The 27,283-nt window shown below is 55.6% G+C and overlaps 3 protein-coding genes across 10 annotated transcripts in view; 2 read left to right on the top strand and 1 right to left on the bottom strand.

The window, feature by feature from the left end:
* EWSR1 (EWS RNA binding protein 1) overlaps positions 1-6,659 on the top strand; it is a 28,337-nt gene extending 21,678 nt beyond the window's left edge. For 2 of the 4 annotated variants that reach the window (XM_069497303.1, XM_069497302.1), the window contains exons 13-18: positions 3,258-3,387; positions 4,350-4,472; positions 4,960-5,122; positions 5,489-5,586; positions 5,847-6,099; positions 6,260-6,659. In XM_069497303.1, coding sequence (XP_069353404.1) covers positions 3,258-3,387; positions 4,350-4,472; positions 4,960-5,122; positions 5,489-5,586; positions 5,847-6,099; positions 6,260-6,299 — 807 coding nt within the window. In that variant the 3' untranslated portion in view covers positions 6,300-6,659. The remainder of the gene's footprint in view (positions 1-3,257; positions 3,388-4,349; positions 4,473-4,959; positions 5,123-5,488; positions 5,587-5,846; positions 6,100-6,259) is intronic. The other 2 variants (XM_069497300.1, XM_069497301.1) reach the window with 1 other exon arrangement.
* Positions 6,660-11,820: 5,161 nt separating this feature from the next.
* GAS2L1 (growth arrest specific 2 like 1) lies at positions 11,821-17,401 on the top strand. 5 transcript variants are annotated; one of them, XM_069497519.1, is made up of 6 exons: positions 11,821-11,951; positions 13,031-13,682; positions 15,031-15,138; positions 15,234-15,330; positions 15,415-15,586; positions 16,757-17,401. In XM_069497519.1, exons 2-6 carry the CDS (start codon positions 13,050-13,052, stop codon positions 17,109-17,111), a joined length of 1,365 nt encoding a protein of 454 aa, XP_069353620.1. In that variant the 5' UTR covers positions 11,821-11,951; positions 13,031-13,049; the 3' UTR covers positions 17,112-17,401. The 5 variants fall into 5 exon arrangements, with proteins under 5 accessions (XP_069353620.1, XP_069353618.1, XP_069353617.1 ...); XM_069497517.1 differs by having other exon boundaries at positions 13,003-13,682; positions 16,076-17,401; XM_069497516.1 differs by having other exon boundaries at positions 11,821-11,985; positions 16,076-17,401.
* Positions 17,402-17,557: 156 nt separating this feature from the next.
* On the bottom strand, positions 17,558-20,300 carry RASL10A (RAS like family 10 member A). Its single transcript, XM_069497133.1, has 3 exons — positions 19,665-20,300; positions 18,490-18,614; positions 17,558-18,193 (listed from the first exon to the last, which is right to left on the bottom strand). Exons 1-3 carry the CDS (start codon positions 19,881-19,883, stop codon positions 17,926-17,928), a joined length of 612 nt encoding a protein of 203 aa, XP_069353234.1. The 5' UTR covers positions 19,884-20,300; the 3' UTR covers positions 17,558-17,925.
* Positions 20,301-27,283: the final 6,983 nt, after the last annotated feature.

Raw genomic sequence — 27,283 nt, 5'->3', positions numbered from 1 at the left:
TTGAATGTGGTATGTTAGATGTTAAGTATTATGCAGGAAAATAAATAAAGCAAGAAGGGAAGGGATAAAATGAAGGATGAAAACATGTACCTGGGACCAGACTGGAACAGGTGTGGGGAACAATAAGGGCAGAGCTCCTGGGGCAGGAGTTTGGCAAGTTAAAGGAGCTGGTATGACGAGAAGGTTTTGGTCTGAATTAACTGGAATGGTGGTGTGGTTGTGAGTAAAATTGGGGAGACTAAGAGGCTGGAGTTTTTCAGGGTAGGGAGGAGATCACTATCTCATTCTTTTAATAGAGACAGTTGAGTTTCTCAGTTTTTACTGTACAGTCACTGCAGTAGATGTTCTTGTACATGTCTCCTGGTGCATAGTACGTAAGTTTCTCTGGTGTGTATACAGTTGGTTCTTGTTATTCATGGTAGTTCTATAAAGTTACTGCAAATACTGAATTAGTGAATGCTGAGTCATTCTTCCTAGGAGAGTTAGGTACATATGTATACATACCTCACATAGATTATATATGAAATTCTAAAAACTAAAGCATCCTGGTAGAATCTTACCTTCATTTTACAAAAGAGAAAATAAATTCGTAAGTGTTGCCGGAGTTGGTTTTCGAACTCTACACGCTTGCCCTGGAGCTGGAGCTTCTAGCACTGCACTGCCCCGTCCTCCAGCTCTGCTAGCAGCGTGTGCCTCAGGCATCTTGAATCTTTTGCCACTCTGCTTCTGTTCATAAATGATCGTGAAAGTACCACGAGTATTGATTTGGGGGGTTACAGATCATCTTTAGGAAGTCGGCAGATTCACAAATATTGAATCCATGAATAATGAGGATGAACTGTCCCTAGGAGTGGAATTGCTGGTCCTCGGGGTGTGTACATGTTTAGCTTCACAGGATAACAGTGTGGCTGAACAACTGTAGGCTCCAGCCAGCATTTCTGATACCAAATTGGCTCATCCTCACCACAACTAGAATCACCTGACTTTTGCTGATGTGGTGGAAGAAAATAGGAATGTAGTTTTCATTTACTTTCCCTTCATTGCTAATAAGGTTGTTTTATTGCATATCGTCTTACGTGAAATCCCTGTTTATGTCTTAACACTCATTTTTCATTGAGTTGTTTTTTGTTAATTTATTAGGTAATAGTTCTTTATATTTGTATGAAAGCTAAACTTTGCGTTTCAGATACCTTTTCCTAGTTTGTGGCTTGCTTTAATTTTTTTCTGATAATAGAAGATAATGATTTCAATATAGTTGAACTAATCACTCTTTTCCTTACTGGTCTGTGTCTGTTTTTTCCTATATACAAGACTTTTTTGTTCCATCAGAATTTATTAAGTCTGCCCTTTCCCAAGTGGCGGCTAGTGCTCGTCTGTCACGTAGAAAGTTCACTCGTGCATATTTCATGGCTCTCTTGTGTACTTGTGGTCAGTTTGTGTGATCTTGTGCTAATACCACAGTGAATTACTGTGTTTTTATTCTAAGTCTTGATAGCTAGGGCAAATTGTTGTTTTGTTCTTTTTCTTCAGAAATGTTTTACTATTCTTCACTCTTTGCTCTTCAGTATAAATTTTTGAATCAGCTTATGAATCCCATAAACTTAAAAACCTTAATACCTTGCTTTTTTTTTTTTTTTTTTTGAGACAGAATCTCACTCTTGCCCGAGCTAGAGTGCTGTGGCATCAGCCTAACTCACAGCAACCTCAAACTCCCGGGCTCAAGCGATCCTACTGCCTCAGCCTCCCGAGTAGCTGGGACTACAGGCATGCGCCACCATGCCCGGCTAAGTTTTCATATATATTTTTAGTTGTCCAGCTAATTTCTTTTCTTTTCTTTTCTTTTTTTTTTTTTTTTTTAGTAGAGACAGGGTCTTGCTCTTGCTCAAACTGGTCTTGAACTCCTGAGCTGAAACGATCCTCCTGCTTCAGCCTCCCAGAGTGCTAGGATTACAGGCATGAGCCGCCTCGCCTAGCCAATACCTTGCTTCTTAAGGATGAACAAAGGAGAAAAAAAAAAAAAAAACCAACTATAAAACCCCAATTGGATGTTTTAGGATCCAATGATGTTTTTGGATGTTTTATGGATGTAAATCCATAAAACAGTTTGAGGAGAATTGACGTTTTTGTAATAACTGAGTAATCTCTTCCCTCCCCCCCATGAATATTATGTATCTCTGTTTGTTTAGGTCTTCAGTAAAGACCATCTCCTTAAAGGTGTTTCATTTCTAGTTTTGGGGGATGGTTGTTGGTTGGTTTTGGTTTTGTTTCTTTGAGTTGCTATGGTTAGTGGTCCTTTTTAAATGACATTTTCTGATTCTTACAGCTATATAGAAATACAGTGGATTTTGGTAAATCTTAAATTACATAAGATTTCTCTATACTTGCATGTGTTTACGCATGGATATGTACACCCCAAAAGCTAATTGGTTTTTTTAATATGTATGTAATATGTTGTTTATTCAGGTATGTTGGGTTTATCCTGGTTAAGAAAGTAGCATTTACCGTCAAAATTTTGGGAACAAAGATTAAGAAATACATTTCCCCATTTTTCATACCGCCATTTTGCTATATTTCCTTTCAGTCTTTATGTATCATGTCTTTAAGTCCTATAAATTGATAGCTCTTGGTTGTTACTGAATATGTAAACAAGTGTGTAGAGATAAAACTTTGATCATGTGCACAGAAGATGAATTCTTGTACAGTGTGTGGTTTCTGAATTCAAGCCAGCTACATCTCACATTCAGCTGGAAAAACAGTAACCCATTCTAGCTCTGGAGGAAATATACTGGCTGTCTTGGACTTAACCAAGAATCTGTGTAGCACACCCAGCCCTTATACTGTACTTACTGGTTTATGGATAATTTTCCTTATGCTAGTCATGTCTTGTATCTGACTGCCCCTACAAGGTGGCTGCCTGTTTGGGCATAGAAAATGCTGGGGTGGGTACACAGGCACCAGGAGAAGATGGCTAGGGAAGGAAGAGGGTCCATCCTGTTTTCTTACATACTTTAATTTTAGGTCTGTTTTGATTTTTATGATAAAACACGTCTAGAGAGATCACCTAAGTATGTTTGTTGTAGAAATTCGGGAAATAAGTTATCCATAATTTTACTCAGAGATAGACTGACATTCTAGTGACTCTACATGTAAAAAATTACTGCTTTTGACAGTCTGAGAGACTCTTTGGAATTTCTGGATTTTTTTCTCCCAAACTAGTATATTCTAGTCACGGCCTAACTATACTATTTTATGTGTAGATGAACAAGAGAACTGGGCAACCCATGATCCACATCTACCTGGACAAGGAAACGGGAAAGCCCAAAGGTGATGCCACAGTGTCCTATGAAGACCCACCAACTGCCAAGGCCGCCGTGGAGTGGTTTGATGGTAGGACGTGCTACTGGCATTCTTGACTCATTCTAGGCACACCCAGGGTCTTGAAGCAGATGTTGCATGTGTCAGCTTGCAGATGAAGAAAGGATCTTGCAAATGTTGGATGCCGCTAGAACACAATTCTCTGATGTGGTTCTAGGGACAAGGAACAGATGTACTCTCCCTCTGCGTGACTGTAGGGTTTGGCAGGAGAAAGGAACTTGAGCCATAGGAGCGGGAAGGCTTCCCTCTGCTCCTGGGAGAGGTGGATTGCCTGTCTCCCTTCCGCTGTGTGAGGGCCCAGTTACTGGCCCTGACTTGGGAAATCCATTTAAATGAGGCCCTAAAATTAACCCTGGAATTTTACTTCAGACAAAACAAATTTGAAATTTGTCAAATTACAAGTCCTGGTTCTCTGCTCTTGGCCACTTCAGGCTCTTGTCCCTACTTCTCACCCTGTGCTGAGCAAGGATCCTCAGGCACACCCAGTCTCCCTGCCACTTTACTTCCTTTCTTAGGGCACAGTAGAGAGCTTGCTTTTATTTTTTTTTTCTTTTTTGAGACAGAGTCTCTTGCTCTGTCACCCTAGGTAGAGTACAGTGGCATCATCATAGCTCACTGCAACCTAACACTCCTGGGTTCAAGCGATCCTCCTGCCTCAGCCTCCTGAGTAGCTGGGACTACAGGTGTGAGCCACCACACCCAGCTAAGTTTTATACTTTTTGTAAAGACGGGGTCTCGCTCTTGCTCAGGCAGTCCTCCTGCTGTAGCCTCCCAGAGTGCTAGGATTACTGGTGTAAGCCACTGCGCCCGGGCAAGAGCTTTTTAGGTATCTTAAAAAGCCTTTTTGTAAACTTCCCAGTAAAGATCTTAAGATTCTGGAGGAGCAGACTTGATGCATTTGGGGACAATCAGGTTTGATGATGTGGAGAAAAGGCGTGTTGGGGAGTAATCGGTATTCTGTTATCTCGTTCCAGGGAAAGACTTTCAAGGGAGCAAACTTAAAGTCTCTCTTGCTCGGAAGAAGCCTCCAATGAACAGCATGCGGGGTGGTATGCCACCCCGTGAAGGCAGAGGGGTGCCGCCACCACTCCGTGGAGGTATTTGCTGGGCACTTTCTCTGAGCTAATCCTGTGTTGCTTTAAATGTTTTCCAATATACTTCTTGTCTTTGAGAAACTTGATAGTGAAGATGACCCCATTAGAAATACAAAAGAGACATGTAGAGTCGACACTAGACTGTCGGGGGCTGGCGGTAAATGTTTGTGGGACTAAAAGGAACAAAAAGAAAATGTGTCTTTGATCGTTAAGGGTGACTTGGAGCTGCCATTGATTTATTCTGCTTTGGTTGCATGGTGAAAATGCCTGCTGCTTGTGGAATTTGTTATGGGAGCTAAATGAAGTCACGTATGTGGAACGTGCTCCACCCAAGGCCTGGGAGTTGTAGGAAGAGGCCGATACCTAAGCGGGGCCGTGGGGCTGGTGATGGGAAATGACAGTGGTCGTATCCGTGATTGACTTAGTGGTTTTTATTTCCCCATAGCAAATCTGGTGCTGCAAAGAAGTGATTTGCTATTTCTTTTTGCAGGTCCAGGAGGCCCAGGAGGTCCTGGGGGACCCATGGGTCGCATGGGAGGCCGTGGAGGAGATAGAGGAGGTTTCCCTCCAAGGGGTCCCCGAGGTTCTCGAGGGAACCCCTCCGGAGGAGGCAATGTCCAACACCGAGCTGGAGACTGGCAGTGTCCCAATCCGTACGTACCTCTCTTGGCAAACTAATACTCTGCTAGCTGAGGTCACCCTCTACCTACCGCATTCCCCCCTGGAGAGGAGGGTTGCTGGGTTCCTGGTTTAGAGGAGTGTAACCATGACCCTGACCAGGCGGGGGCACTAATCAGCCATTCCCTGGCTGCTTCAGCGCCTTCTGAAGGTCACCATAAATTCCTCTAGTCTTGGGGGTGCACTGCCGCCTGGGGCTGTGCTCAAGCTCTTAATAGTTTGTGACCTGGGACCCCGTGGTTGCAGTGATAGTGGAGAGTGTAACTGCTCACGTGTTACCTTTGCTCATCCGACTGTCTTAGTTCCGCTGGTGACTTCTCCTGTGATGTGATTTTACACAGGGGTTGTGGAAACCAGAACTTCGCCTGGAGAACAGAATGCAACCAGTGTAAGGCCCCGAAGCCTGAAGGCTTCCTCCCGCCACCCTTCCCGCCCCCGGGTAGGTACAGGTTTTGTGAGCATCCCCTCAGCTTCCTGGTGCTACACCTCTGTTCTTCACTTGGTTGTGGGCTTTGCTTAGCAACAGCTGCCCGCTGCTTAAGAACTGTAGGTTGTGGGTGTGACACCCTTTCTAAATTGTCATCTGGACATTGAGACTGAGTAAAGCATCTGCTTTGTTGCACTCTGGGAGAAGGACGCGTATACTGCGCAGCTCTGCATCCACCCCGACTCCCATCTCCCGTCCTTTCCTCACCTCAGGTGGTGATCGCGGCAGAGGTGGCCCTGGTGGCATGCGTGGTGGAAGAGGTGGCCTCATGGATCGTGGCGGCCCTGGTGGCATGTTCAGAGGTGGCCGTGGTGGAGACAGAGGTGGCTTCCGTGGTGGCCGGGGCATGGACCGAGGTGGCTTTGGTGGAGGAAGACGAGGTGGCCCTGGGGGGCCCCCTGGACCTTTGATGGAACAGATGGGAGGAAGAAGAGGCGGACGTGGAGGACCTGGAAAAATGGATAAGTATGTGATGGTCAGAGTGGGCACAGCACGGGGAAGTCCTGACTGGGACGGAAGGAAGCAGGAAACTTGTGCCAGTGCTGGGGGGGGCAGGAAGGGGGTTCCTCGGGGCTCTGTCCCTGTCCCTCCCTGCTCTAACCACAGGGCCCCGTTTGCCTTGCAGAGGCGAGCACCGTCAGGAGCGCAGAGACCGGCCCTACTAGACGCAGAGACCCCACAGAGCTGCATTGACTACCAGATTTATTTTTTAAACCAGAAAATGTTTTAAATTTATAATTCCATATTTATAATGTTGGCCACAACATTATGATTATTCCTTGTCTGTACTTTAGTATTTTTCACCATTTGTGAAGAAACATTAAAACAAGTTAAATGGTAGTGTGCCGAGTTTTTTTTTTCTTTTAAAGATGGCTGTTTAACTAAGACTTAACAATGGGAACCCCTGTGAGCATGCTCAGTGTCGTGGAGAACCAAGAGGGCCTCTAACTGTAACAATGTCATGGTTGTGATGTTTGTTTGTTTTTTTTTTTTTTTTTTTAAATAAAATTCCAAATGTTTATAAACAGTCATCCTTCTCGGCCTCTGTTCCGCAGTCCCTGCTCGTGTACTCGGACCCCGCCCGCCCGGGAGCGGGTCCGTCCAGGTAACAGTTTGTTCCACTCCCACGTGAGGGGAAGCCTGAAATGATGGGGACATCGCGGTGTTGGTCATGGAAACACAAGCTCTGGTCCTGACACCCTCTCGGGTGTGTCCAAGGGTTCAAGGAGAAAAGGGAGAGGCACTGAACAATGTGGCCTGACTGCTCCGCCCCCCTTGCTGGTGGCAGTGGGGACTCAGGACACACGTGCGGCGCTGGCCGTGGGCCATGGGGTGGCCTCGGGCACACAGGCTCCCCTGCGCCTGTTCCCAGCCCTCCACATACACGCTTCGTGCTCCTGCTGTTTGTTTATTTTGTCACGTCTTGTCCTCAGAGTGTTTGCTGTCCCACCTTCACAAAACCCTGCCTGTCCTCCCTTTCCAGTCATCAAACCGTCTTCCTGCTCCAACAGGGAAGCGCGTGGAAGGCGGCGTGTCCACCTCCCTTTCTAAAACCACTTCCAGTCCCCTTTGCCGTCACTGAACCAGTAGCTCCCACTGGCCAGCCACTGACACCTCGCCCAGTCAACAGCGTTCCCTCTCAGTCCCCTGGCGCCTTCACTGCCCTCTTCTGGCCCCTAAACATGGGAGGACCCCAAGGCTAACACTGGGCTCCTCCGCCGCGTGGCCTGGCCATCCTCCCACGCTGGGCCGTCTGCCTTGCACAGCTGACGCGGCGCCCCGTCTGAGTGCCAGCTGCGCACACTGAAGCTCTGCCCCAACCTGGGCGTCATCCAAGATGGCTCACTCGCCCTCAGACCCCAGACCCCAGTCCCCACCCACTCACCCCGCTCTTCCAAACCCAGGATAGCACAAGTCCCCCCGGCCCCCTACTGCTCCCCTTGGCTCCTAGAGGCCACAACAACTTTTTGACACCAGAAGTCATCTGAGAACCGTTTGGTGGCTCTCACGTTTGCTATGACCCAAAGACCCCTGTGGCCTCTGCCATCCCAATCTGCTTGCTCACTGCAGTCGAGCTACACGGGCCAACGCTGCTCCTCCAAAGGGCCAAGGACACTCTCACTTGAGTCTCCCTCAGAGCCAAGGTGCCCAGGAGGCCCAAACTTAACCACGACGCCACTGAACTCTGCGTGGTTCCAGGCACTGCACTGGTACCTCAACACCGTTAATCCCTAAGAACTCTGAAGCGAGCGGTATACTACACCCCTTCTCGGACGAGACGGGAATGGGGGTCAAGGGAGGACTTGCCACGGAGGGGCCAAGGTGAGAGTTAAGGGTGGTCCCTCTGCGTCCAGAACCTGCGCTCCGCCGTCCCCTCCCCCCCACAAGGCAAGACGCCACCACCACCAGGACCGCCACCTCGATAGGCACAGCACCTGTTCCTGCAAGGCTGGGTGCTCCAGCAGCCAAGGGCACGTGATCAGCCCACCTCCCTGGCCTGCCACCAGCACTAAGGGAGGGCAAGCTGCTGTCGCTGGAAGCTGCTGCCACCACACAATCATCGGACTGAAGTCGCCTTCCATCCCTCCCTTGAGAAGGGTTTGTCACTAGTGCTAAATAGCCCAGGTGGAGGTGTTTATGTCAGACAGGCCTGTTTTCTTAGCCTGAGGCCGGGACAGTGTCTCAAACCTGTAATCGCACAACTCTGGGAGGCTGAAGTGGGAGGATCACTTGAGGCCAAGAGTTGGAGATCAGCCTGAGCAACATAGCGAGGCCCTGTTTCTACAAAAAAAAAATAAATAAATTAGGCGTGCTGGCGCATGCCTGTAGTCCAGCTAGTCGGGAGGCTGAGACAGGAGGATCGCTCAAGCCCCGGAGTTCGAGGTGACAGTGAGCTATGATTGCACCACTGCACTCCAGCCTGGGCAACAGAGCGAGACCCTGTATCAAAAAAAAGCAAAAAGAAATGTCTGGACTGCTGTGGGCACAGCTGCCCTCTGGCCCCATGGACTCTGAGCCCCGGCTCAAAGGGCTGCACAAAGCTGAAGGAGGAGGAGGGGGAGGAGGAGAGGAGAAGAGAGGAGGAGAAGAGAGAGGAGGAGGAGAGGAGAGGAGAGGAGAGGAGAGGAGAGGAGAGGAGGAGGAGAGGAGAGGAGAGGAGGAGGAGAGGAGAGGAGAGGAGGAGGAGAGGGAAGGAGAGGGGAGGAGGGGAGGGGAGAGAGGAGAAGGGGGAGGAGGGGAGGGGAGGGTGGGCAGGGCACAGAAGAGAGAGGGAGAAGTTGGAGAAAAGGTCTGGCCTATAATCCTCACGCTTGGAATAAAAATTCCAACACAGGCTTCGGGTCCCACTAGGCCACGCTGCATAGGCCTGAGCAAAGGCTGTGGGATCCACGGGAGACCCATCTACGCCCGCGAGGACTGTGGGACTGAGGGCAGCTGGCCCCTGTGCTGCCCCTCCTGCCCCACGCCCGACAGAGCCGTGTGCAGGCTGGCAGCCAGGGTAGTGTGACACAGGCTGCTTGGGAAGCAGGCCTGCTTGCGTGATCAGACTTTGCTTCTCTGTCATGCAGGGCACTGGAGGCAGCTTGGGGTCACCTGTCCCACAGCCAGGGCAAGAGCTGGACCCACATCTGGACAGGGCAGTCTGGAGCCTCCCTCGGGTCCCTTGCTCATCCTGGGCTGTGCCTGGGGAGCTCTGAGATAACCTAACCAGCGCCCCGGGTTCCCGGAGCTGCCAGGACAGCTCTGCTTGGGGACTCCACCGCCATCATCTGCAACGAAGGCCAAGCAGCCTGCTTGTCGGCACCCAGCAGTGGGTGTAAGAAACCTGACCACATGCCCACTGGACAAGGGCCAGAAGGAGCCCACGGGGAGCCAGGGCATCCTCACACAGGCCTGGGGTCTGTCCGGGCTCAAAGCTAGGCCCCTCCTCGCCCTGGGCCGGGGGTCTGACCACACCCACAGCTGCCACCGTGTCCTGGAATCAGGTATGGGAGACTGGTCTAGAACGGGCCTCTGATCACAGGCCACAGCTCATAGAACTGGGGAGAAGGAAGAGTAAATCCCTCTGTCACCCTCCTTCCCCTAGGAGTCAGGGACGTACACCCAGCCCCTGGGCCGCACAGCACAACTCTATGACGTGACTGATACAACTGTTCTATTCTACAGACCGTGCTACTGAGGCTCAGGGAGCTCAACATCCCACCCAGTGACCAACAGCAGGGCCAGGGGGTTCAGTCCTCTTCTGTGTCCAGAGCCCCTAAGTGCAGCAGGAGTCAAATTCATGCACAGCTGCTGACTGCATGCATCCCTTGCCCCTCTGGGCCTCAGTTTCCCAAAATTGTAAAATGAGAACACATAAAAGTTATCATAGTTCATTGGGTTATTTTGAGGATTAAATTATTTAGAATCCACACTTTGATTCCCCCCAAACCTGGGCCCTCGCCCATCTCCAGCAGCCCTCCCCTCCTGCGGTACTAGCAGCACCACCCTCGGGACCGATTTGCCAGGACGTCCCTCAGCTCACCCCTCAAAATACAGCCAGAATCCAATGCCCTCTCATCACCCAGTGTCCTCTGGGGCTCTGGTGCCAGCCCCTGCCCACCACAGCAGCCACAGGGAACCTGTTAAGACCTCAGTCAACCTCCCCTGCTCTAAAGGCCTCCATGGCTCCCATGTCCCTCAAAAGAGGCATGGCCCCAAGGCCCTACCTGATCTGCCCCATCTCTCTGATCTAACCCCATCCTCACCCCACCTCCCTCCACTCCAGCCTCGGCCTCCTCATTCTTCTCGAACACACCAGGCAGACACCCACCTTTGCACCGGCTGTTCCCTCTGCCTGCAACTCTCCTTCCAGATACCCACAGGGCTTCCTCCCCCTCACCTTCCCTGACCACAGATTTTAAATTGCAGCCAGGCCATCCCCGACCCCTGCCCTCCCTCACCTGCCCCCACCTCTCTCCCCTTCCGCCCTGTCTCCCCAGGGTCGGCCTCCCTACCAGACTGCAAGCCCGAGAAATGGCTCTGGTGCCCACAGCCAAGAGACTCAGCACACAGTAGGCGCCATGTAGGCGTCAGCCATCACTGTTCCTGGTTCCCTGCATTCCTCACTCTCCAGGTGGGGAGGGAAGGTTATAACAGGGCCCACACCACCCAGGCACTCGGGGCATTCCTTGAGAAACCATCTTTTGCAAGATCATGAGGACTCAGTGAAGTGATGCCTGTCCGTAGCTCTGCACCAAGAGTTCTGGCTCACAGTAAGTGCCCCATAAATGCTGCTGATCCTTGAACGAGGGTGTTCCCAGAATAGTCACATTCAAATCCGGGTTCCACAGCTGCTTCCCTGACTGCATCCCAGTTTGTGCACAGTGACAGGGTCCTCCGTAGAGGTGACCCTCCAGTTCCTTCACATCAAGGAAGGGCCCAAAGCACGCCTGGCACACAGTAGGCGTTCTATTAAAGCTCTGAGCGTTGGCTATTGTTGGCTGTGCTTCCCCCAAGCGGCCGCGCCCGCCCGAGCAGCCTGGCCAGGGCCCAGCTGGAGCCCGCAGCAGCAGGGGGCAGGATTTCCCGCTGGTCGGGCCGGTCCCGCCTCTGCAGTTCGGAGAGAACCAGCCGGGTTAACCCTCCCGCGCCCGGCGGGCCGGCCGCCTGGACAGCCCCTCGCCGGGGCGCTGCGCTGGACACACGGGCCTTGGCCACCCACCTGCCCCTCTGAGCCTCAGTGTCCCCATCAGTAAAACGGGTTCCCCTAACGTCAAGGTTAAAAATGAGCGTTCCGTGAGAACGAGGCGCCCACACCGAGTGGGCGTCAGTCCCTGGGGCCATGGTCGCCCTCTCTGGGCCGGCACTGCTGGGGGGAGCTCACCACCGTGGCGGGCGGCCGCGTTATCTGGCCCGCGAAGGGCCACCCGGGCGGAGGTGACTCTGCAGCCCCCGGCCCCTATCCCTTCCTGCCTTCATCTCGGGAACAGGCCGTGCTGTCTCCCGCCCGTGGAGGCCACTGTCCGGGGCGGGGAATTTAAAGGGCCCAGCCTCCGCCCGGGACAGCAGAGAGTGGACGGGGCGTGGAGACCAGTCCGGGTGGGGGTGGGGCGTCTGCGCGGCCGCCCCAGGGAAAGGCGCGGCCCCTTTAAGAGCGCAGCCCCGCCCGCCCCCTCCGGGCCGAGCCGAATTCCAGGGAGGCGGGGCGGAGACGCGAGGAGGCCGCTGCGGCGGGACGGAGCCAGCGGAGGCTCGGGCGGCGCCTCCCTGCGGCGGCCCGGCCCGGCTCCGGCCCCCGCCGGGGCGATGCTCCCCGGGGCCGCGGGATGAGCCAGGTGAGCGCGGGGACCCCCCAGCACCCCCTGCCCGGCGCGCACTGATGGGGCCCGAGCGGCGGCCTCCGCGGCCTCTGTTCCCCAGGGCTGTGTGACCTTGGGCGGCCCCGCACCCTCTCTGGGCCGGAGCCCGAGGACCGGCGGGGCCTGCGGTAACCGTTCGGAGAGCTGGCCCCGCACGCCCCGGCTTGGGCCACTGGGGAGGCTGCTCGGAGGAGGCGGGGCCTGGCCCTGCCCGGCTGGGCTGCGGGATCACGAACCGCGACCTGCGCCGTCGCCTGGGCGCCCTGGCTCCTCCACCCATGGCTCTGCGACCTTCAGCTCTTACCCTGTGTGCTCCTCAGTGTCCTCATCTGTAAAATGGAGATAATACCACTGCGTGCCCAACCCTAGCCGCGGTCGTTGCTGTTACCGATAATACCACTGTCGTTGTTATAATGGCACGCTGCTGGCAGAAGGAGGGAGCCAGGGGAGGAGTCTGGACCTTAATGCAAGAGGTGGGATGGGCACCAGCCCCGCGCGACAGAGATAACCCACCCTGAGGTGGGGACCTGGGTCCCTCTCCTGTCCTCAGGGTTCAGGCCTTAGGCTTTACCTCTCTCCTCTCAGCCCTTCACCCTGCTCAGGAGGGAGGCCTCAGCCAACCCCCAATCCCCACCCCCAAAAAGAGCCAAACAGCAAACACCTATAGACACTAAGTTGTTTATAAAAATTATCCCACTGAAGCCGGGTGTGATGGCGCAACCTGTAGTCCCAGCTGCTCGGGAGGCTGAGGCAGGAGGATCGCTTGAGCTGGAGGCTGCAGTGAGCTATGACCATACCACTGCACTCCAGCCTGGGTGACAGAAAGACCCTGTCTCAAAAAATATATATATCTCATTGAATGCTATGAGGCAGGTAAGGTTACTGTACCCATTTTGCAGATAAGGAAACTGAGGCACTGAGTGGTTTCTCACAGCCGGTATGCAAACTGGGCATTTGGCCTAAGTGACAGGTTGGTGCAGGTGGTCAGCGGCTTAGTCTATACTGAGCACTTTCTGGGTCCTCACAGCAATCCTGTCCTGTGTCCCTGCCCACAGTGACTCGGCTGGCCCGGGCATGGCGGACCCAGTGGCGGGCATCGCGGGCTCAGCGGCCAAGAGTGTGCGGCCGTTCCGCTCAAGTGAGGCCTACGTGGAGGCCATGAAGGAGGACCTGGCCGAGTGGCTCAACGCCCTGTACAGCCTGGGTCTGCCTGGCGGTGGCGATGGCTTCCTGACGGGACTGGCCACAGGCACCACCCTGTGCCAACATGCCAACGCTGTGACTGAGGCCGCCCGCGCACTGGCTGCTGCCCGCCCAGCCCGAGGTGTGGCCTTCCAGGCGCACAATGTGGCACCTGGCTCCTTCATGGCCCGAGACAACGTGGCCACCTTCATCGGCTGGTGCCGCGCGGAGCTGGGCGTGCCGGAAGTGCTCATGTTTGAGACGGAGGACTTGGTGCTGCGCAAGAACGAGAAGAGCGTGGTGCTGTGCCTGCTGGAGGTGGCGCGGCGTGGGGCCCGCCTCGGCCTGCTCGCCCCCCGCCTCGTGCAGTTCGAACAGGAGATCGAGCGGGAGCTGCGTGCCGCACCCCCACCCGCCAATGCCCCCGCGGCTGGGGATGACCCCACTGAAACCGCTGCTGCACCAGGGGCTCCCGCCCGTGGGCCTCGCATGACCCTCAGCGACCTGCGCAACCTCGACGAGCTGGTGAGTCCCCCAGGACTGCGAACGAGAGCCCAGATGGCAGCGCCAGTGCCCACAACCCGTCCCTGAACCTCCTGGGGTCCACTCTGGTATCTACAGGACAGCCTGCCCCACGGAAAGGTTGCATATGTTGAGCACCAAGTGTCTACTTGGCCCCAAGGAGATGGGGAGGTGCTGGGTGAGGTCACACGGGCCAGCTGGGCCCGGGGTAGAATCCTGGCTCCTGGCGTGATCTCCCCTTCTTTTATGTACCAACCATGCACCTGCTAAGCGTGCATTCCTTCTTCTGGGGGCTGCATGATTGGGGCACCCTCTGTGTGCACCCCCTGCACTCAGTATCAGATGCATCTACAACCTCCGGGAGCCACAGGGTTGAGCGGGTGCCGTGATGCTTGGCTGAAAGACCTGGCATGGAAAGCCTTGGGCAAGGTGCCTGGCATACAGTAGGCACTCAGTGAGCGCCTGGGGAAGGCCCCAGGGGCTCTGCAGGTCCCTTCCACTCCCCAAGCAGGACTGGGAGCCTAGCCCGGAGTTGCTGCTGTTGGTGGGAACAGGAAGTCCTGCTTGGAGGAGCAGGATCCGTCCCACTCTGAGCTTAGGAGGAGCTGGCGCCCGCCCCCCGCTCCCTCCTCCATTCCCTGGACCTGGGTGTCCCTGCCACCCCCGCGGCCGGGCCAAGAGTTTCCTTCTTATCAGCAGGTCAGGACTATGATGTGCCTGCCCAGGAGGCGGGTAGCTGGATGGCTGTGGGCAGAGGCTGGCGCCCCACCCCCGGCCAGGGCCAGGGTCACCCAAGGCCCCACCTGCTCATTTCCTCTGGCGCCACCGCCGCTGTGGGCGGGAGGCGGGCAGGGCAGCCCACATAGCCAGCCTGGCAGCTCTGGGCCGGGGAGGCAGGGAGGGGGGATGTGTGCAGTGTGCTGGCCGGGCGGGTGGCCTGTGTGTGTCCCAGGTGTCTGTGGGGCCCCTCCATCAGTGCCCATCCAGGGACAGGGGATCCCCTGCACTTGGGTCCCATGACCTGGCTCCTCCCCGGGCCTGGCCTCAGCCTTCTTGTCTGTGACGTGGGTGAAGGGGGATGAGGACGGGCTGTGGGATGTTCCTCACCGGGGCCTGGGTCCTGGCCTGACCACGGCCCCACCATCTTATCCTGCGCTGCTCCCTGGGCCCCGAGAGACAGGAGCTGGTGAAAGGTCAGATGTGGAAGCTGCCCCCACATCTGGGCAGCCAGTTTCCGTCCCCCATTCCCCGGAAGGACTTGCTTCCTCCTGACCCTGGAGCTGCTGACTCCAGGCCCCAGGAGGAGGGACTTGACCCCTGACCTCCAGCCTCTCCTCCTCCGGGGCCTCAGGTGAGGGAGATCCTGGGCCGCTGCACCTGCCCAGACCAGTTCCCCATGATCAAGGTCTCGGAGGGGAAGTACCGCGTGGGAGATTCCAGCCTGCTCATCTTCGTGCGGGTCAGTCCCGGGCTTTCCCCACAGGCGGCAGCAAGGGGGTGGGCTGCCAGGCCCAGGGGGCACAGCCGTGACCTGCCCACACCCGGCCCCTGCAGGTGCTGAGAAGCCACGTGATGGTGCGTGTGGGCGGCGGCTGGGACACGCTAGAGCACTACCTGGACAAGCACGACCCTTGTCGCTGCTCCTCCACCGGTTAGTGCCCGGGAGCAGGGTGGCCGGCATGGGGCCCATCTCTGGGGCCCCCTCCCTCACATGCCGCCTGTCCTCTGCCCACAGCCCATCGCCTGCCCCAGCCGAGAGCCCGCGCCTTCTCCCCACCCAGGGTGTCGCCCACCCCCAGCCCCCGCGCTGGTAGCCCAGTCCCAGGGAGTGAGCGCAGGAGCTCCCGGCCAGAGGTGACTCCCCTCAGCCTACGAAGCACAAAGGAGGGGCCTGAGACCCCACCCAGGTGAGATGTGGGAGGAAATGGGGGGGTCCAGAGGGTGGGGGCGTCAGCCCTGGCCTGGATGACGAGTTGCCTGTGCTCCACAGTGACTCACACCCTGGGAAAAGTTCCCGTGGGCGGGGGTGGGCCTGGCTTCCCATCTCCATGGCAACCCAACCAAACCAACAACACAGCTGGGGCGGCGCTGGGGCTTGGGCGGTGGCCAGTCCACCCCCTGCTTGGGTCTGGCCCGCCCTGGGGGAGACCGGAGGCCTGGGGAGGGGAGTCTGGGGCCCGGGAGACCTTCTTCCTCTGCCTTCGGGCCCTGGGCGGCAGCAGGAAGCTGCTACTGAGTGTCTCACTTCTCCCTGGAAGTCCCCAGGACACACAGATGCCCTGGACGGCCACCAGCACTCCCAGTCCACCAGCCACATACCTGCTGTTCCTGTCCCTGCCCTTCCTGCTCGCCAGGCCTTTGTGATGCCCCATCTCTCTCTTGTTCTCCTGCCCCAGGCCCCGGGATCAGCTGCCCCCCTATCCCCGCTCCCGCCGCTACTCCGGGGACAGTGACTCCTCAGCCTCTTCAGCCCAGAGCTGCCCCCTGGGTGCCCGCAGTGACGACACAGGCACTGGCCCCCGGAGGGAGCGACCCAACCGGCGGCTGACCACAGGCACCCCTGCTTCTCCAAGAAGGCCCCCCACCCCGCGCAGCCAATCCCGAGACGGGCTGGATCGGGGTCGGCCCCGGGGGACCGCAGGAGGCAGGGGAGCGCAGCTGTCGGCCCCCAGCCCTTCCCGGCGGGCCCGGAGCCAGAGCCGCGAGGAGCAGGCGGTACTGCTCGTGCGCAGGGATCGAGACGGGCAGCACTCGTGCGTGCCCCGGGGCAGGGGCAGCGGGGGCTCTGGCAGGAGCACCCCCCAGACTCCCCGTGCCCGCAGCCCTGCAGCACCCCGGCTTCCCCGGCTCTCCAGCCCCAGTCCAGAGCTGGGCGCCACACCGGCCAGCGTCTTCCGCACACCCCTGCAGCTCGACCCGCAGCAGGAGCAGCAGCTGTTCCGGCGCCTGGAGGAGGAGTTCCTGGCCAACGCTCGCGCCCTTGAGGCTGTTGCTAGCGGGATCCCCACTGGACCAGCCCCCGACCCAGCTCGGGCCCCAGACCCGCCAGCTCCTGACTCTGCCTACTGTTCTTCCAGCTCCTCCTCTTCCTCCCTCAGCGTCCTGGGGGGCAAGTGTGGCCAACCTGGGGACTCTGGCCGGATGGCCAACGGGCTGCCCGGGCCCCGCAGCCAAGCCCTGTCCAGTTCCTCCGATGAAGGCAGCCCCTGCCCTGGCATGGGGGGACCACTAGATGCAGCTGGCAACACCGTGGCTGGCCCAGAACACTCGGGCACCTGGGCACGGGGTCGGATGGACACGCAGCCAGACCGTAAACCCTCACGCATCCCCACACCTCGGGGCCCCCGTCGCCCGTCCGCACCCGCAGACCTTGGGGCCTGGCATGCCCTGCACTCGGTCACCCCAAGGGCCGAGCCAGGTTCCTGGATGTGATGGACAAGCCCAGCTGCCCCAGACCCCACTCCTTCTCCTTTTCCTTTGTGGCCTTAACCCCCTCTGCATCAGGGAGCCCCCTCCACCTCTTGAGTACCAGACCTCATGGGACCAGACCCCTCGGGACCACATGGCACAATGGGACCTCTGTTGTACATTCCGGTTGGGGGATGAGCGTTGCTATTTAATTACTAATATTATTGAATGCCTTAGAGGCCGCCAGTCCAGCTCGGTGTCCTGAGGACCTGTGGCTCAGCAGAGCCTCTGACAGTAAAGTTTTGCTCCAGCCACCTGTCTGTTTCTTGGGGACTCAGCCTTGGGGCCATCACACCCTTTTGAGGGTCCTCGTGACATGTTGGGATTCTGGAGGTGACTGCCAGGAGGCCAGGCCTGGCAGCTCTGACCCAGGCTTAAGCCTCTACCCTGCCCAGAAATCCCAGGTGAACTCAAATTGTTTCCCCTTTTATTACGGAGCGAGCGGTGTGGCATAAAGAATATGTCCAGTGAAGCTCCGGGAGCAGTCTGAGCACTTCCAGTCACACTGATGGCCAAGTCCTTGCCATCCAGTGGGCCCATGACCCAATGAGGTCCCAGAAAGGACTGGTCGTGTCCAATGGGGCTTGGACCTGGCCGGGTCCAATGAAGTTCAAAGAGAAGCCTGTCGCCCAGGAGATTCAGTGGGAGGTTTCCTCATCCAATCAGGGAGGAGACTGTGCCCTGTCCATTCCGAGTGAAGCTGGGCAATCTGGTCCAATCCAGGTCCCTGGCTGTTCCAGTCAAGTAGGGGACCCGTGGGCGGCGGCGTCCTATTTGGTCACATGAGGCTGCAGCGCGCGGGGTGCAGCGCCCCCTGCAGGCGTAGGGCCGGGTGTGCAGGGCGCGCGCGCACCAGAGCGCAGCGCAGCAGCTCGCGGAAGAGGCGCAGCACGTGCCAGTTGTACTTGGCCGAGCACTCGAGGTAGCCGCAGCGCCAGCCCCTGCGCACCAGGGCTGCCAACGCGCGCCGCGGTCCGAAGCGTAGCCGCTGCCGGTCCCGCTTGTTGCCTACCACCAGGATGGGCGCTTCGGGCGCACCCGCCGGCCTAGGGGCCGGATGGGGATGAGAGACGCGGTGCCAGGGACCCCACGGCCGGAAAATCCCCCCATGGGTATATACACGTAGGCGCATGCCCTTCCTACGCCCAGAGACCTCCCTAACGAACACCAGGCCCTTATGGGCCAAAACCGCATACAGCTGGAGACCTTCCCATTGGCAAAGGCCTCATCCACGGGCCCAAGACCGGGCCCACGACGGTGGGAGAACCTGCTCACTCCCCTCGAGCAAACCCCGGCCAGACCAGCAGTAGCTGCCCACCGCCACCTCCCGGCGCGCCCTCACCTGGTCTCCGCGATGCGCTGCCGCAGGGCCTTCACGTAATCGAAACTGTCCGGGCTGCAGATGTCGTAGACGAGCACGAAGGCGTCCGTGTCCTGCAAGCTCCAGTCCTTAGGATCCGGCCACTCCTGGGAGCGGGAGGCCACGGTTTGCGGGATCCCGCTTCCTACCATCCAGCCCCCTAACCCTCTGCAGGGGCTTTGACGCTAAACCCACTGTTCATCCTCAGGCCCCCTCCCCAAGCTCCACGGGCCTGACAGTCCTCATGGCCACCAGCGCAAAAATTTCCAAATCGTGCCTGGAAACCGTCGGGCACCCTCAGTCACCCTTGCTCTCCTCTCTGCACCCCCCATCTTCCTCTTCCTTCCAGCTTTCCCCAGCTCAACTGGGCTCAGGCCACTCTCCTCCCCAGACGCCCTCCTGGTTATACTGCCTCTAAAACTAATTCCAAAGCCCTCAGCTGGAGCCCCACGATCCACCACGCCCCAGAGACCGCCTATTGTCCACAGCTGTGCACGGTTATGCCCCTGGCCTAAGCACCTGCTGGTCTTTCTACCTGAAATGATTCTTGCCACTTCTTTTACCGAAAAATTCACTCAGTAAATTAGTTCCAGGTTCAGCTTAAATGCCACCCCCGCCAGGAAGTGCCGCTTAATCCTGCCTGCTCCTTTGCTCTTCACCTCTCCATGGCATTCAGCTCCCAGGATTGGAGGTCTGTCCTGGACTTTGCACAAATTACTAAACAAGTGTTTGCTCCAGGGCACAGGAATGAGGGAGCAGAGAATGTCTGCCCTAGAAAGTACACCCTTGTGCGTGGCCCCAGTCTCTTCACTGCGGCTCTGCTCAGGGCCCCAAACACACACACCGCATCCTTGGGGAGGCGCGGCCATGCTTCGCCACGCACCGATCCGGACCCACCCGTGGAAGCAGGCAAAGACAGAGGCACCCACAGGAGGAAGAAAAAGCCACTTGGCAAAATCTCCACGCCTATGGCTTGGGCTTGGGCGCCTCCAGGCCTGCAGGGAGGGCTGAAACACACATGATACCAGGACACTCATTCATCTTTCAGTCCCTAGCGTAGTTGGGCACCCTGGGCCATCCACGCGGACACGCACGTGTGCACCGAACACACACACCTCACACTGTCACATGCCCCTGCCCGCTTCTCGAGCCGCTACCTCGACACCCCCCGGGCTCGGGCTGGGGCCAGCGACGTCGCCGTCGCGGATGCTCAGGTCGTAGACGGCACCGTCGAGCAGCACTGCAGGCCGGTAGAGGCGCGGCTCGTCCGTGGGCCGGTGGCGCTCGGGGTAGTCACCGAACAGGAACTGGCGGATGATGGCTGTCTTGCCCACACCCGGGGCGCCCAGAACAGCCACCCGCAGGCTGCCCCCCATGGCCGCCCGGCGCTGCCTCTCCCGGCGCCGGGAAGCCTCATGGGCCGGCGCCGCGCCGTGCGCCCCGCGCGCCCTGTCCGGTGCGCCGCGGCCCCCGCGCTCCTCGTCGCCCTCCGGAGCACCCGAGGCCGCGGGGGGCAGGCCCGAGGACGGAGCTGGCGGCGGGAGGGCGGACAGGCACCGAGCGGGCAGACGGGTGGCGGACGCACGAGCAGCTCCGGCGGGGGCCGAAGCTCGGGAGCGACAGACCCGGCGCGCCGCGCGCAGACACAGCCTCCGCCCCGCAGCGCGAACCGAGGCGCCGCCGGGAGCGCGGGGCCCGTGGTCCGACCTCCCCGCGGCTCGGGGCGCAGGGGCCGGCGCTGCCTCTCGGAGCCTCTGTCCCTCTGTCCTCCTCTCGCTTCGGCGCCTGGAGTCGCCGCCCCAGCCGGCGGCGCGAGCGAGCGAGCCGGGCCTCCGGGAGGCGGCGATGAGGTAACCGCCCGCCCGCCCCTCCCACGTCCCCCTGCCTCCCCGGGACGCCCCTCCCGGGAAGGGTCGCAGGAAGGTGAGTGGGGGCAGGGAGCCCGAGGAGGGTCCCATCCCCCTCCGCGTTCCGCGCGCCTCTCACCTGCTCCAAAATAGCAGTCCCTTCCCACCCACGTCCGCGTCCGCGCCTCCAAAGCCCTCTGGCCCCCCAAGCTGGCTCTTGACACCCTGGCCCCCTGGAATCTGGCCGCCGGGCTCGGACGGGGGGCGGGGGCAGCTGTGTGACCTTGGGCGCGTCGCCGCACTGCGCTGGGTCTCGCTCCCCATCCATCACAGCCGGGCGCCTCGCGGGGCTTCTGCACTTTCTTGAGAACCTACTGTGTGTCGGGCCCTTTACTAAGCTATTACCCACGTGATCCTTGAACCCACAGCCTCAACCTGGTATCGCCCTTTGAGAGAGGAGGAAACTGAGGCCCGAGAGAGAGGGGCATCTCCAAGGTTAGAAGTGCGGTGGGGGCTGCAACCTCGCGGTCTCCGCTGCTGCGCCGAGGCCCCGCCCACCTTCCTCCTGCCCACACAGGTAAACGGCCCGCGCTAGACCCTATTTCAAATGGCCGCCCTCGAGGGGAGGTGGGGACAGAGGGTGCCAAGCCCCGCACACACCGAGCCCTCCTGGCTCAACAGGGCTGGAAGTGATTAAATATAGACAGAACCAGACGCCACCTGCAACACTGCTAAGGCCGTGCTCCCTGCCTGACTCCCTCCCTGTAGCTTCCCTCAACGGGGTGCAGCCTCCAAACCACTCTCCTGTCCCCCGCCCCCTCCCTGGAGCTAGTGGAGAAGTCCTTCCTCATCACACAGCTTGGACAGTCTGGGTTTGTACCCCGCCCCCCCCCCCCACCTCTTCTGCAGCAGCCGGGCTCCCACATCTCTGCCCTGCGGCCAAGCCCAGGTATGGGTGAAATGCACAGACATCTGTGTGTCCGCCCTGACCAACAACTTCATTTCTTCATCTCTTCAACAAATATTCCAAATGTCACTGCTTGCCAGGATGCTGAGATAGATTTAATAAACAGGAAAAATGAAAAAAGTTCCACCTTAGGAGGGAAGGTTTCGGAACACATACAAGAGCACAGGCAACATACCCAGCCCAGCCTGGGGAAGTGGCAGAGGGAGAGGAAGAGCGAAACCCTGACCCGGGAGGAGGTGCGTCCTCCAGGCAGCAGGTGACAGCCACCAGAGGGTGTTTCTCCAGAACAGTAGGTGGGTTTTCATCCTCCCATGCTGGATCAGGGGTCTGCGTCCACCTGCACTCCACTCCTCGGCCACTAGGGAGCTCAGAGTGACCTCTGTGGAATGTTCCAGGTCTTCAAGCTCAGTAAGTGTGGACCCCTAACTTCATCTTTCTCTCTGCCATGATTTTTCCCTTCACTTGATTTCCCCGCTCGCGGTGTAACTTTTCAGACGTCTGGGTTTTTAACTTTTCTGGCTTCTGTGAGCTGCTTCAATCCCTTTGGGGAGCAAGGCAGGAGTGAATAAATTAAGCCCCCCCCTCCTTCTTGTCACTCATCTGCTAGGGGCTCTCCCGGCCACCCTTGGGGGCCAGTTCTGGGTGTTCTTCCTCTAGAAGACCCTCCTTGCCTCCCTGTCCGACACAGTGCCCCCTTGTTGGGCGGTGCCTCTTCAGGAACCACAAACCAGGCTGTGTGAGGCATCACTGGGTCCCAGTGTGTGTTTCTGGAATGATGGGGGACACTGTGGACTGGGAATGTCCTCAAGCTCCCACAAAGTCCTGCAAACTCCACAGGTGTGCCACGTTCCCTAGGAGACTTGCACCAGCAGCAGATACGACAGTTCCTGTTTGTCACAGACCTGCCTTGTGCCGAGCCTCCCTGCAGCCCCGTGCTCACCGGGGCTTGGGGGATGCAGTGATTTGGCCACAGTTGTTCAGCAGGAAAGTGGCAGCACAGAGACTGGAACCCAGGACCTTGGGCTCCGGAGCCTGACTTTCTGAGAAGTGCAACTACATCTGGTCACTGCCTGCCCTCTGTGGCTTGTGAGGGAGACAGACGTGGCTAGGCACAGACAGATGGAGCTAGGAGCCCTGGGCTGGTCCAGGCCTGGGGAGACAAAGGAGCCTTGGGGAGGTACCAGCCTGGCTGAGGGGTGAGGGGCTTGAGAAGGGCCCAGTGACACACCTAAGCTGAGCCCTGAAGGATCAAGCCACAGATGGTGGGGCGGGCCAGGCAGGGGCAGGCACCGGGTGGGAATTCTGCTTCCCCCAGTTCAACAGCCTCCCAAGGCCGCGAGCTTGGTGCCTGCCCTTCCACCTGCCCTTCCCCCACACCGCTTGGTCCCAACAGGGCCTGGTTCCAGTCGTCCCTGGGGTCAGGCATGCCGGACTGCATCCAGCTCCCAGGCAGCATTTGCTCTGGACTCCTCTGGCCCAGCTGTCTGAGCCACACCACTGACGACTAACCACGGTCTGTCCTGGCCATTCATCATGGCTCTGCACCACTTACACTGGCAGTAACTCACCTCCTTGAGCCATGAATGGGGGGGATACCTCGACTGCTCAGATGCCTGCTGCGTGGTGGGTGACTTCCACTGACTGTGGCCAGTCTTACAGCCATCAGGACACAAGGAAACAGGATGGGACTGGACTTCAGTCCCCTGAAGTTTTCTCCTCTTGGGTTTGAAATCTTCTCCCAGGGCTATGTCACCTGTGCAAGTTATTTAAATTCCCTGTGCTTCAGTTTCCTTCTCTGTAAAGGGGATAATTGTCCTGAATTCATAGAGTTGTGGGAAGCACTGAGATGATACAAAGAGAAAAACAAGAAGACAATTTAGTAAGGTTGGGGAGACAAAATTTCTACATATAAAACAATTCCATTCTTCTTTTTTTTTTTTTTTTTTGAGACAGGGTCTCGCTCTGTTACCTGGGCTAGAGTGCAGTGGCATGATCATAGTTCACTGTAACCTCAAACTCCCGGGCTCAAGTGGTCCTCCTGCCTTAGCCTCCCAAGTACCTGGGACTATAGGCGTGTTCCACGACGCCCAGCTAATTTGTTTATTTTTTGTAGAGATGGGGTCTTGCTATGTTGCCCAGGCTGGTCTCAAACTCCTGGCCTCAAGTGATCCTCCCACCTCAGCCTCTCAAAGTGCTGGCATTATAGATGTGAGCCACCACCCCAGGCCAAACAATTCCATTTTTTAATGTGAATAGCTACCAGTGATAAAATATAATGGAGGAACATGTGTGTATACCTGGGTAAGTATGCACACATGTATTTTCTAGCTCTTCCAACTGAGAGGGCTTAGAAGAAGTGAAACCTCAGTAGCAACAAACACATCTAGCAGCTAGATCTTGGTTTCTGATACCATTTTCCAGTAAAAGGAACCAGTCTCCTGAGAGAAGTGTCTGATTCTAAGGTTGGGCAGGACAAATACCAGATGAGCCTGGAGCGTCTCGTGGTGCCGGAAAGTAAGGCATAGGAAACAGCACCGGTGTCACAGGGACAGAGGAGCCTAGGAAGAAGCCCTCAATGGCCAAACCTGGAATAATTTTATTTGTTTATTTATTCATTCATTCATTTATTTATTTTTTGAGACAGAGTCTTGCTCTGTCCCCCAGGCTTCAAGAGTGCAGTGGCGTCGTCATAGTTCACTGCAGCCTCAGTCTCTGGGGCTCAAGGGATCCTCCAGCCTGTCTCCTGAGTAGCTGGGACTACAGGTGTGCACCACCACACCCAGCTAAGTTTTTCTTCCTATTTTTTTGTAGCAGCAGGGTCTCAGTCTTGCTCAGGCTGGTCTCGAACTCCTGAGCTCAAGTGATCCTTCCCGCCTCAGCCTCTCAGAGTGCTAGGATTACAGGCGTGAGCCACCACGCCGGGCCTCCAAACCTGGAACAATTTAAGCAACAAAATAATGTATTGGATTAAACACAAATTATAAAATAATTATCTATGAGTCCAAACTGATATAAATGATTGAATAAATAAATACATGTCTAGCACTCTGGGAGGCCGAGGCGGGTAGATCGCTCAAGGTCAGGAGTTCGAGACCAGGCTGAGCAAGAGCGAGACCCCGTCTCTACTAAAAATAGAAAGAAATTATATGGAAAACTAAAAATATATACAGAAGAAATTACCTAGGCATGGTGGCGCATGCCTGTAGTCCCAGTGACTCGGGAGACTGAGGCAGGAGGATCATTTGAGCCCAGGAGTTTGAGGTTGCTATGAGCTAGGCTGATGCCACGGCACTCTAGCCCGGGCAACAGAGCGAGACTCTGTCTAAAAAATACATGTGAGAGAAGGAACAAATCTTCCCTACAGAAGAATTCCAAGAAGTTTTTGTAGCTACTCCCTCCCCTTATGCCCTTTTGGGAGTGTAGGCTGCCTTTAGTGACTTGCTTCCAAAGAATAGAGTACAGAAGGGGGGGAAATAATTTGACGGTGGAGAAACCTGCAAACGCTGCCTTGGCCAGGTGATCTTGACAGTGAATTTGTCAGTGGTAAGTCCCGTTGGTGGCAGGTAGCCCTGACTTGATGTGACGAGACGGCACCTGTGTGGTATTCTCCCTAAAAACCCATATTCCCAGGCTAATCATGAGGAAATCAGACAAACCCAAACTGAGGGACAGTCCACAGAACACCCAAGCAGTACTCCTTGAAACTGTCAAGGTCATGAAAAACTAAGAGCGTCTGAGATACCGCCACACGCATAGGAAGGCACGAGGACTGCACAGACTGTGGGGTTCTGGAACAGGACACGAGTGGAAAAACCAGTGGAATCTGAGTAAGAAACTAAACTGGAGTTTAGTTTAAAAATTGTATATTACAGAATCAGTTATTTATTTTAATTATATATATATTAGTTCTATATTCACATATATTTATATAAACATATATTGACATTATAAATAGATGGAAAAGAGTGGAAGAGGGCCTATGTACAAAAGGAATCCCAAAATAGAAAATACTCATGAATATGTAAGAACAAATGTACATGCAAGAACCTTTAAATGAAGAAAATTTAAAATATTACAGAGATGTAAAAGAAAACCTGAATCAATGGAAAAGCACCTACTCCTGTATTTGCATATAAATATCCAGTATTATTGTTGGCATCATTATAAAAATGTCAATTCTTGGCTGGGTGCGGTGGCTCATGTCTATAATCCCAGCACTTTGAGAGGTGAAGGTGGGAGGATCGCTTTAGGCCAGCAGTTTGAGACCAGCCTGGGCAACATAGCGAGACCCTGTCTCCACAAAAAATAAAAAAATTAGCCGGGTGTGGTGGTGTGTGCCTGTAGTCCCAGCTACTTGGAAGGCTGAGGTGGGAGGATTGCTTGAGCCCAGGAGTTTAAGAGTTCAAGGCTGCAGGGAGCTGCGATTGTACCATTGCACTCCAGCCTGGGCAACAGAGTGAAACCCTGTCTCTAAAAAAAAAAAGAACAAGAGTCCTGAAAAACACCCGAATATATGTGAAAACTTAGTATATGATAAAATGGCATTTTAAATCTGTGGGGAAAAGATAAATTATTCAATAAATGGTGTGGAGACAACTGGGGAACCATCTGGGGAGAAGGGGAAGTTGGATCCCTACCTCACTCCTACATAAAGCCCAGATGGAAGAGGATTGAAATGCAAAAGCTGAGACAACTACTAGAAAGAAAAGAGTAAGAGAAAATTATATTAAAAACAATTTCAGCATGGAAAAGTAAAAAGCAGTAACAAAATGGGAAGAAATGATGACAAATCTATAAGAAAAGGACCAATAAATAACCATATAGAAAAACAGGCAGAAAATATGAAGACAGCTCACACAAAAGAACATACAAGTGGCTCAAAAACACGTGAAAAACACAATGAGATACCGTTTTTCACCTGTCAGTTTAATAATATACCGAGTTTGTGAGGCTGTGGGGAAACGCTCCTAGCTGGTGTGGATATAAATTGGAGGACATTTTAGCGACAGCTACCAAAACTGTAAATGCATCTACCTTTCACCCAGCGATTCCCATCTCAGCAGTTTATCTACATGTGAAACAAGGATATTCTTGGCACTATCACTTGTACTAGCGACACCTTAGAAATAACTCAATGTCCATCACTGGGGACTGGTTCATGGTGGTTTCTCCATTAAAAGGAACAAACACCACACAGCTGTTAAGAAAAAAAAAAAAAGGCATGAGGACACTATAAGTGGCTAATAATGGAAAAGCCTCCGAGATATAAACACAGACATATATTATAAAAAAATATAAATGTGTATTCCATGCTATGATTTATGTATATAAAAAGGGAAAATACCACATTAGACACTGTCGAGCCTCTTTGGACAATTCCACTGGTTTCCTTTGGGGAGAGGAAGGAGGGGAAGGTGTAGATTTTTTACTTCTTTTTTTCCCATTTCGATTTTGAACCATATGAATGTATTATTTTTTCAAAACAACTATTAATAAAATGTAAATGTATACTGGTTCTGGCTTCTGGTCCAGCCCATCTGGGGCCAGATACTACAGCTACGTTTGCGCCCATGAGCACGGACGGGTGTAGGAGTGTTCACTACAGCCTTGCTCGGGCCACAGACGACAGAAACATCCTCAGTGTCCATGGCAGGGACTGGCTAATGGTGGCCCCGCCACACCAGGATTCCCGAGGGGGTCTATTTGTACCGATAGGGAAAGAGCTCCCGAAATTACTGTTAGGTCAGAGGAGAAGCGCGTGGGCAGCGTCTAGGAGGGCTGCATTTGTCTACGTGGATTTGCTTATACACATGCACAGAAGATCCCTGTAAGAAACCAAAATCTAGCAACAATGTCTGCTTCTAGGGAGGAAAACTAAGGACTAAGGAAGACGTGGGAGGAGGAGGGGGATCTCACCATGGTCTTGAATCACCTTCTCCATAAAAACAAACACCCGAATCAC

Source organism: Eulemur rufifrons, chromosome 21 (genome assembly GCF_041146395.1).
Source record: "Eulemur rufifrons isolate Redbay chromosome 21, OSU_ERuf_1, whole genome shotgun sequence".
In the NCBI taxonomy this organism is placed as follows: domain Eukaryota; kingdom Metazoa; phylum Chordata; class Mammalia; order Primates; family Lemuridae; genus Eulemur; species Eulemur rufifrons.
The sequence above is the reverse complement of the archived record's forward strand: the minus strand, read 5'-3'. Positions and strand labels throughout refer to the sequence as shown.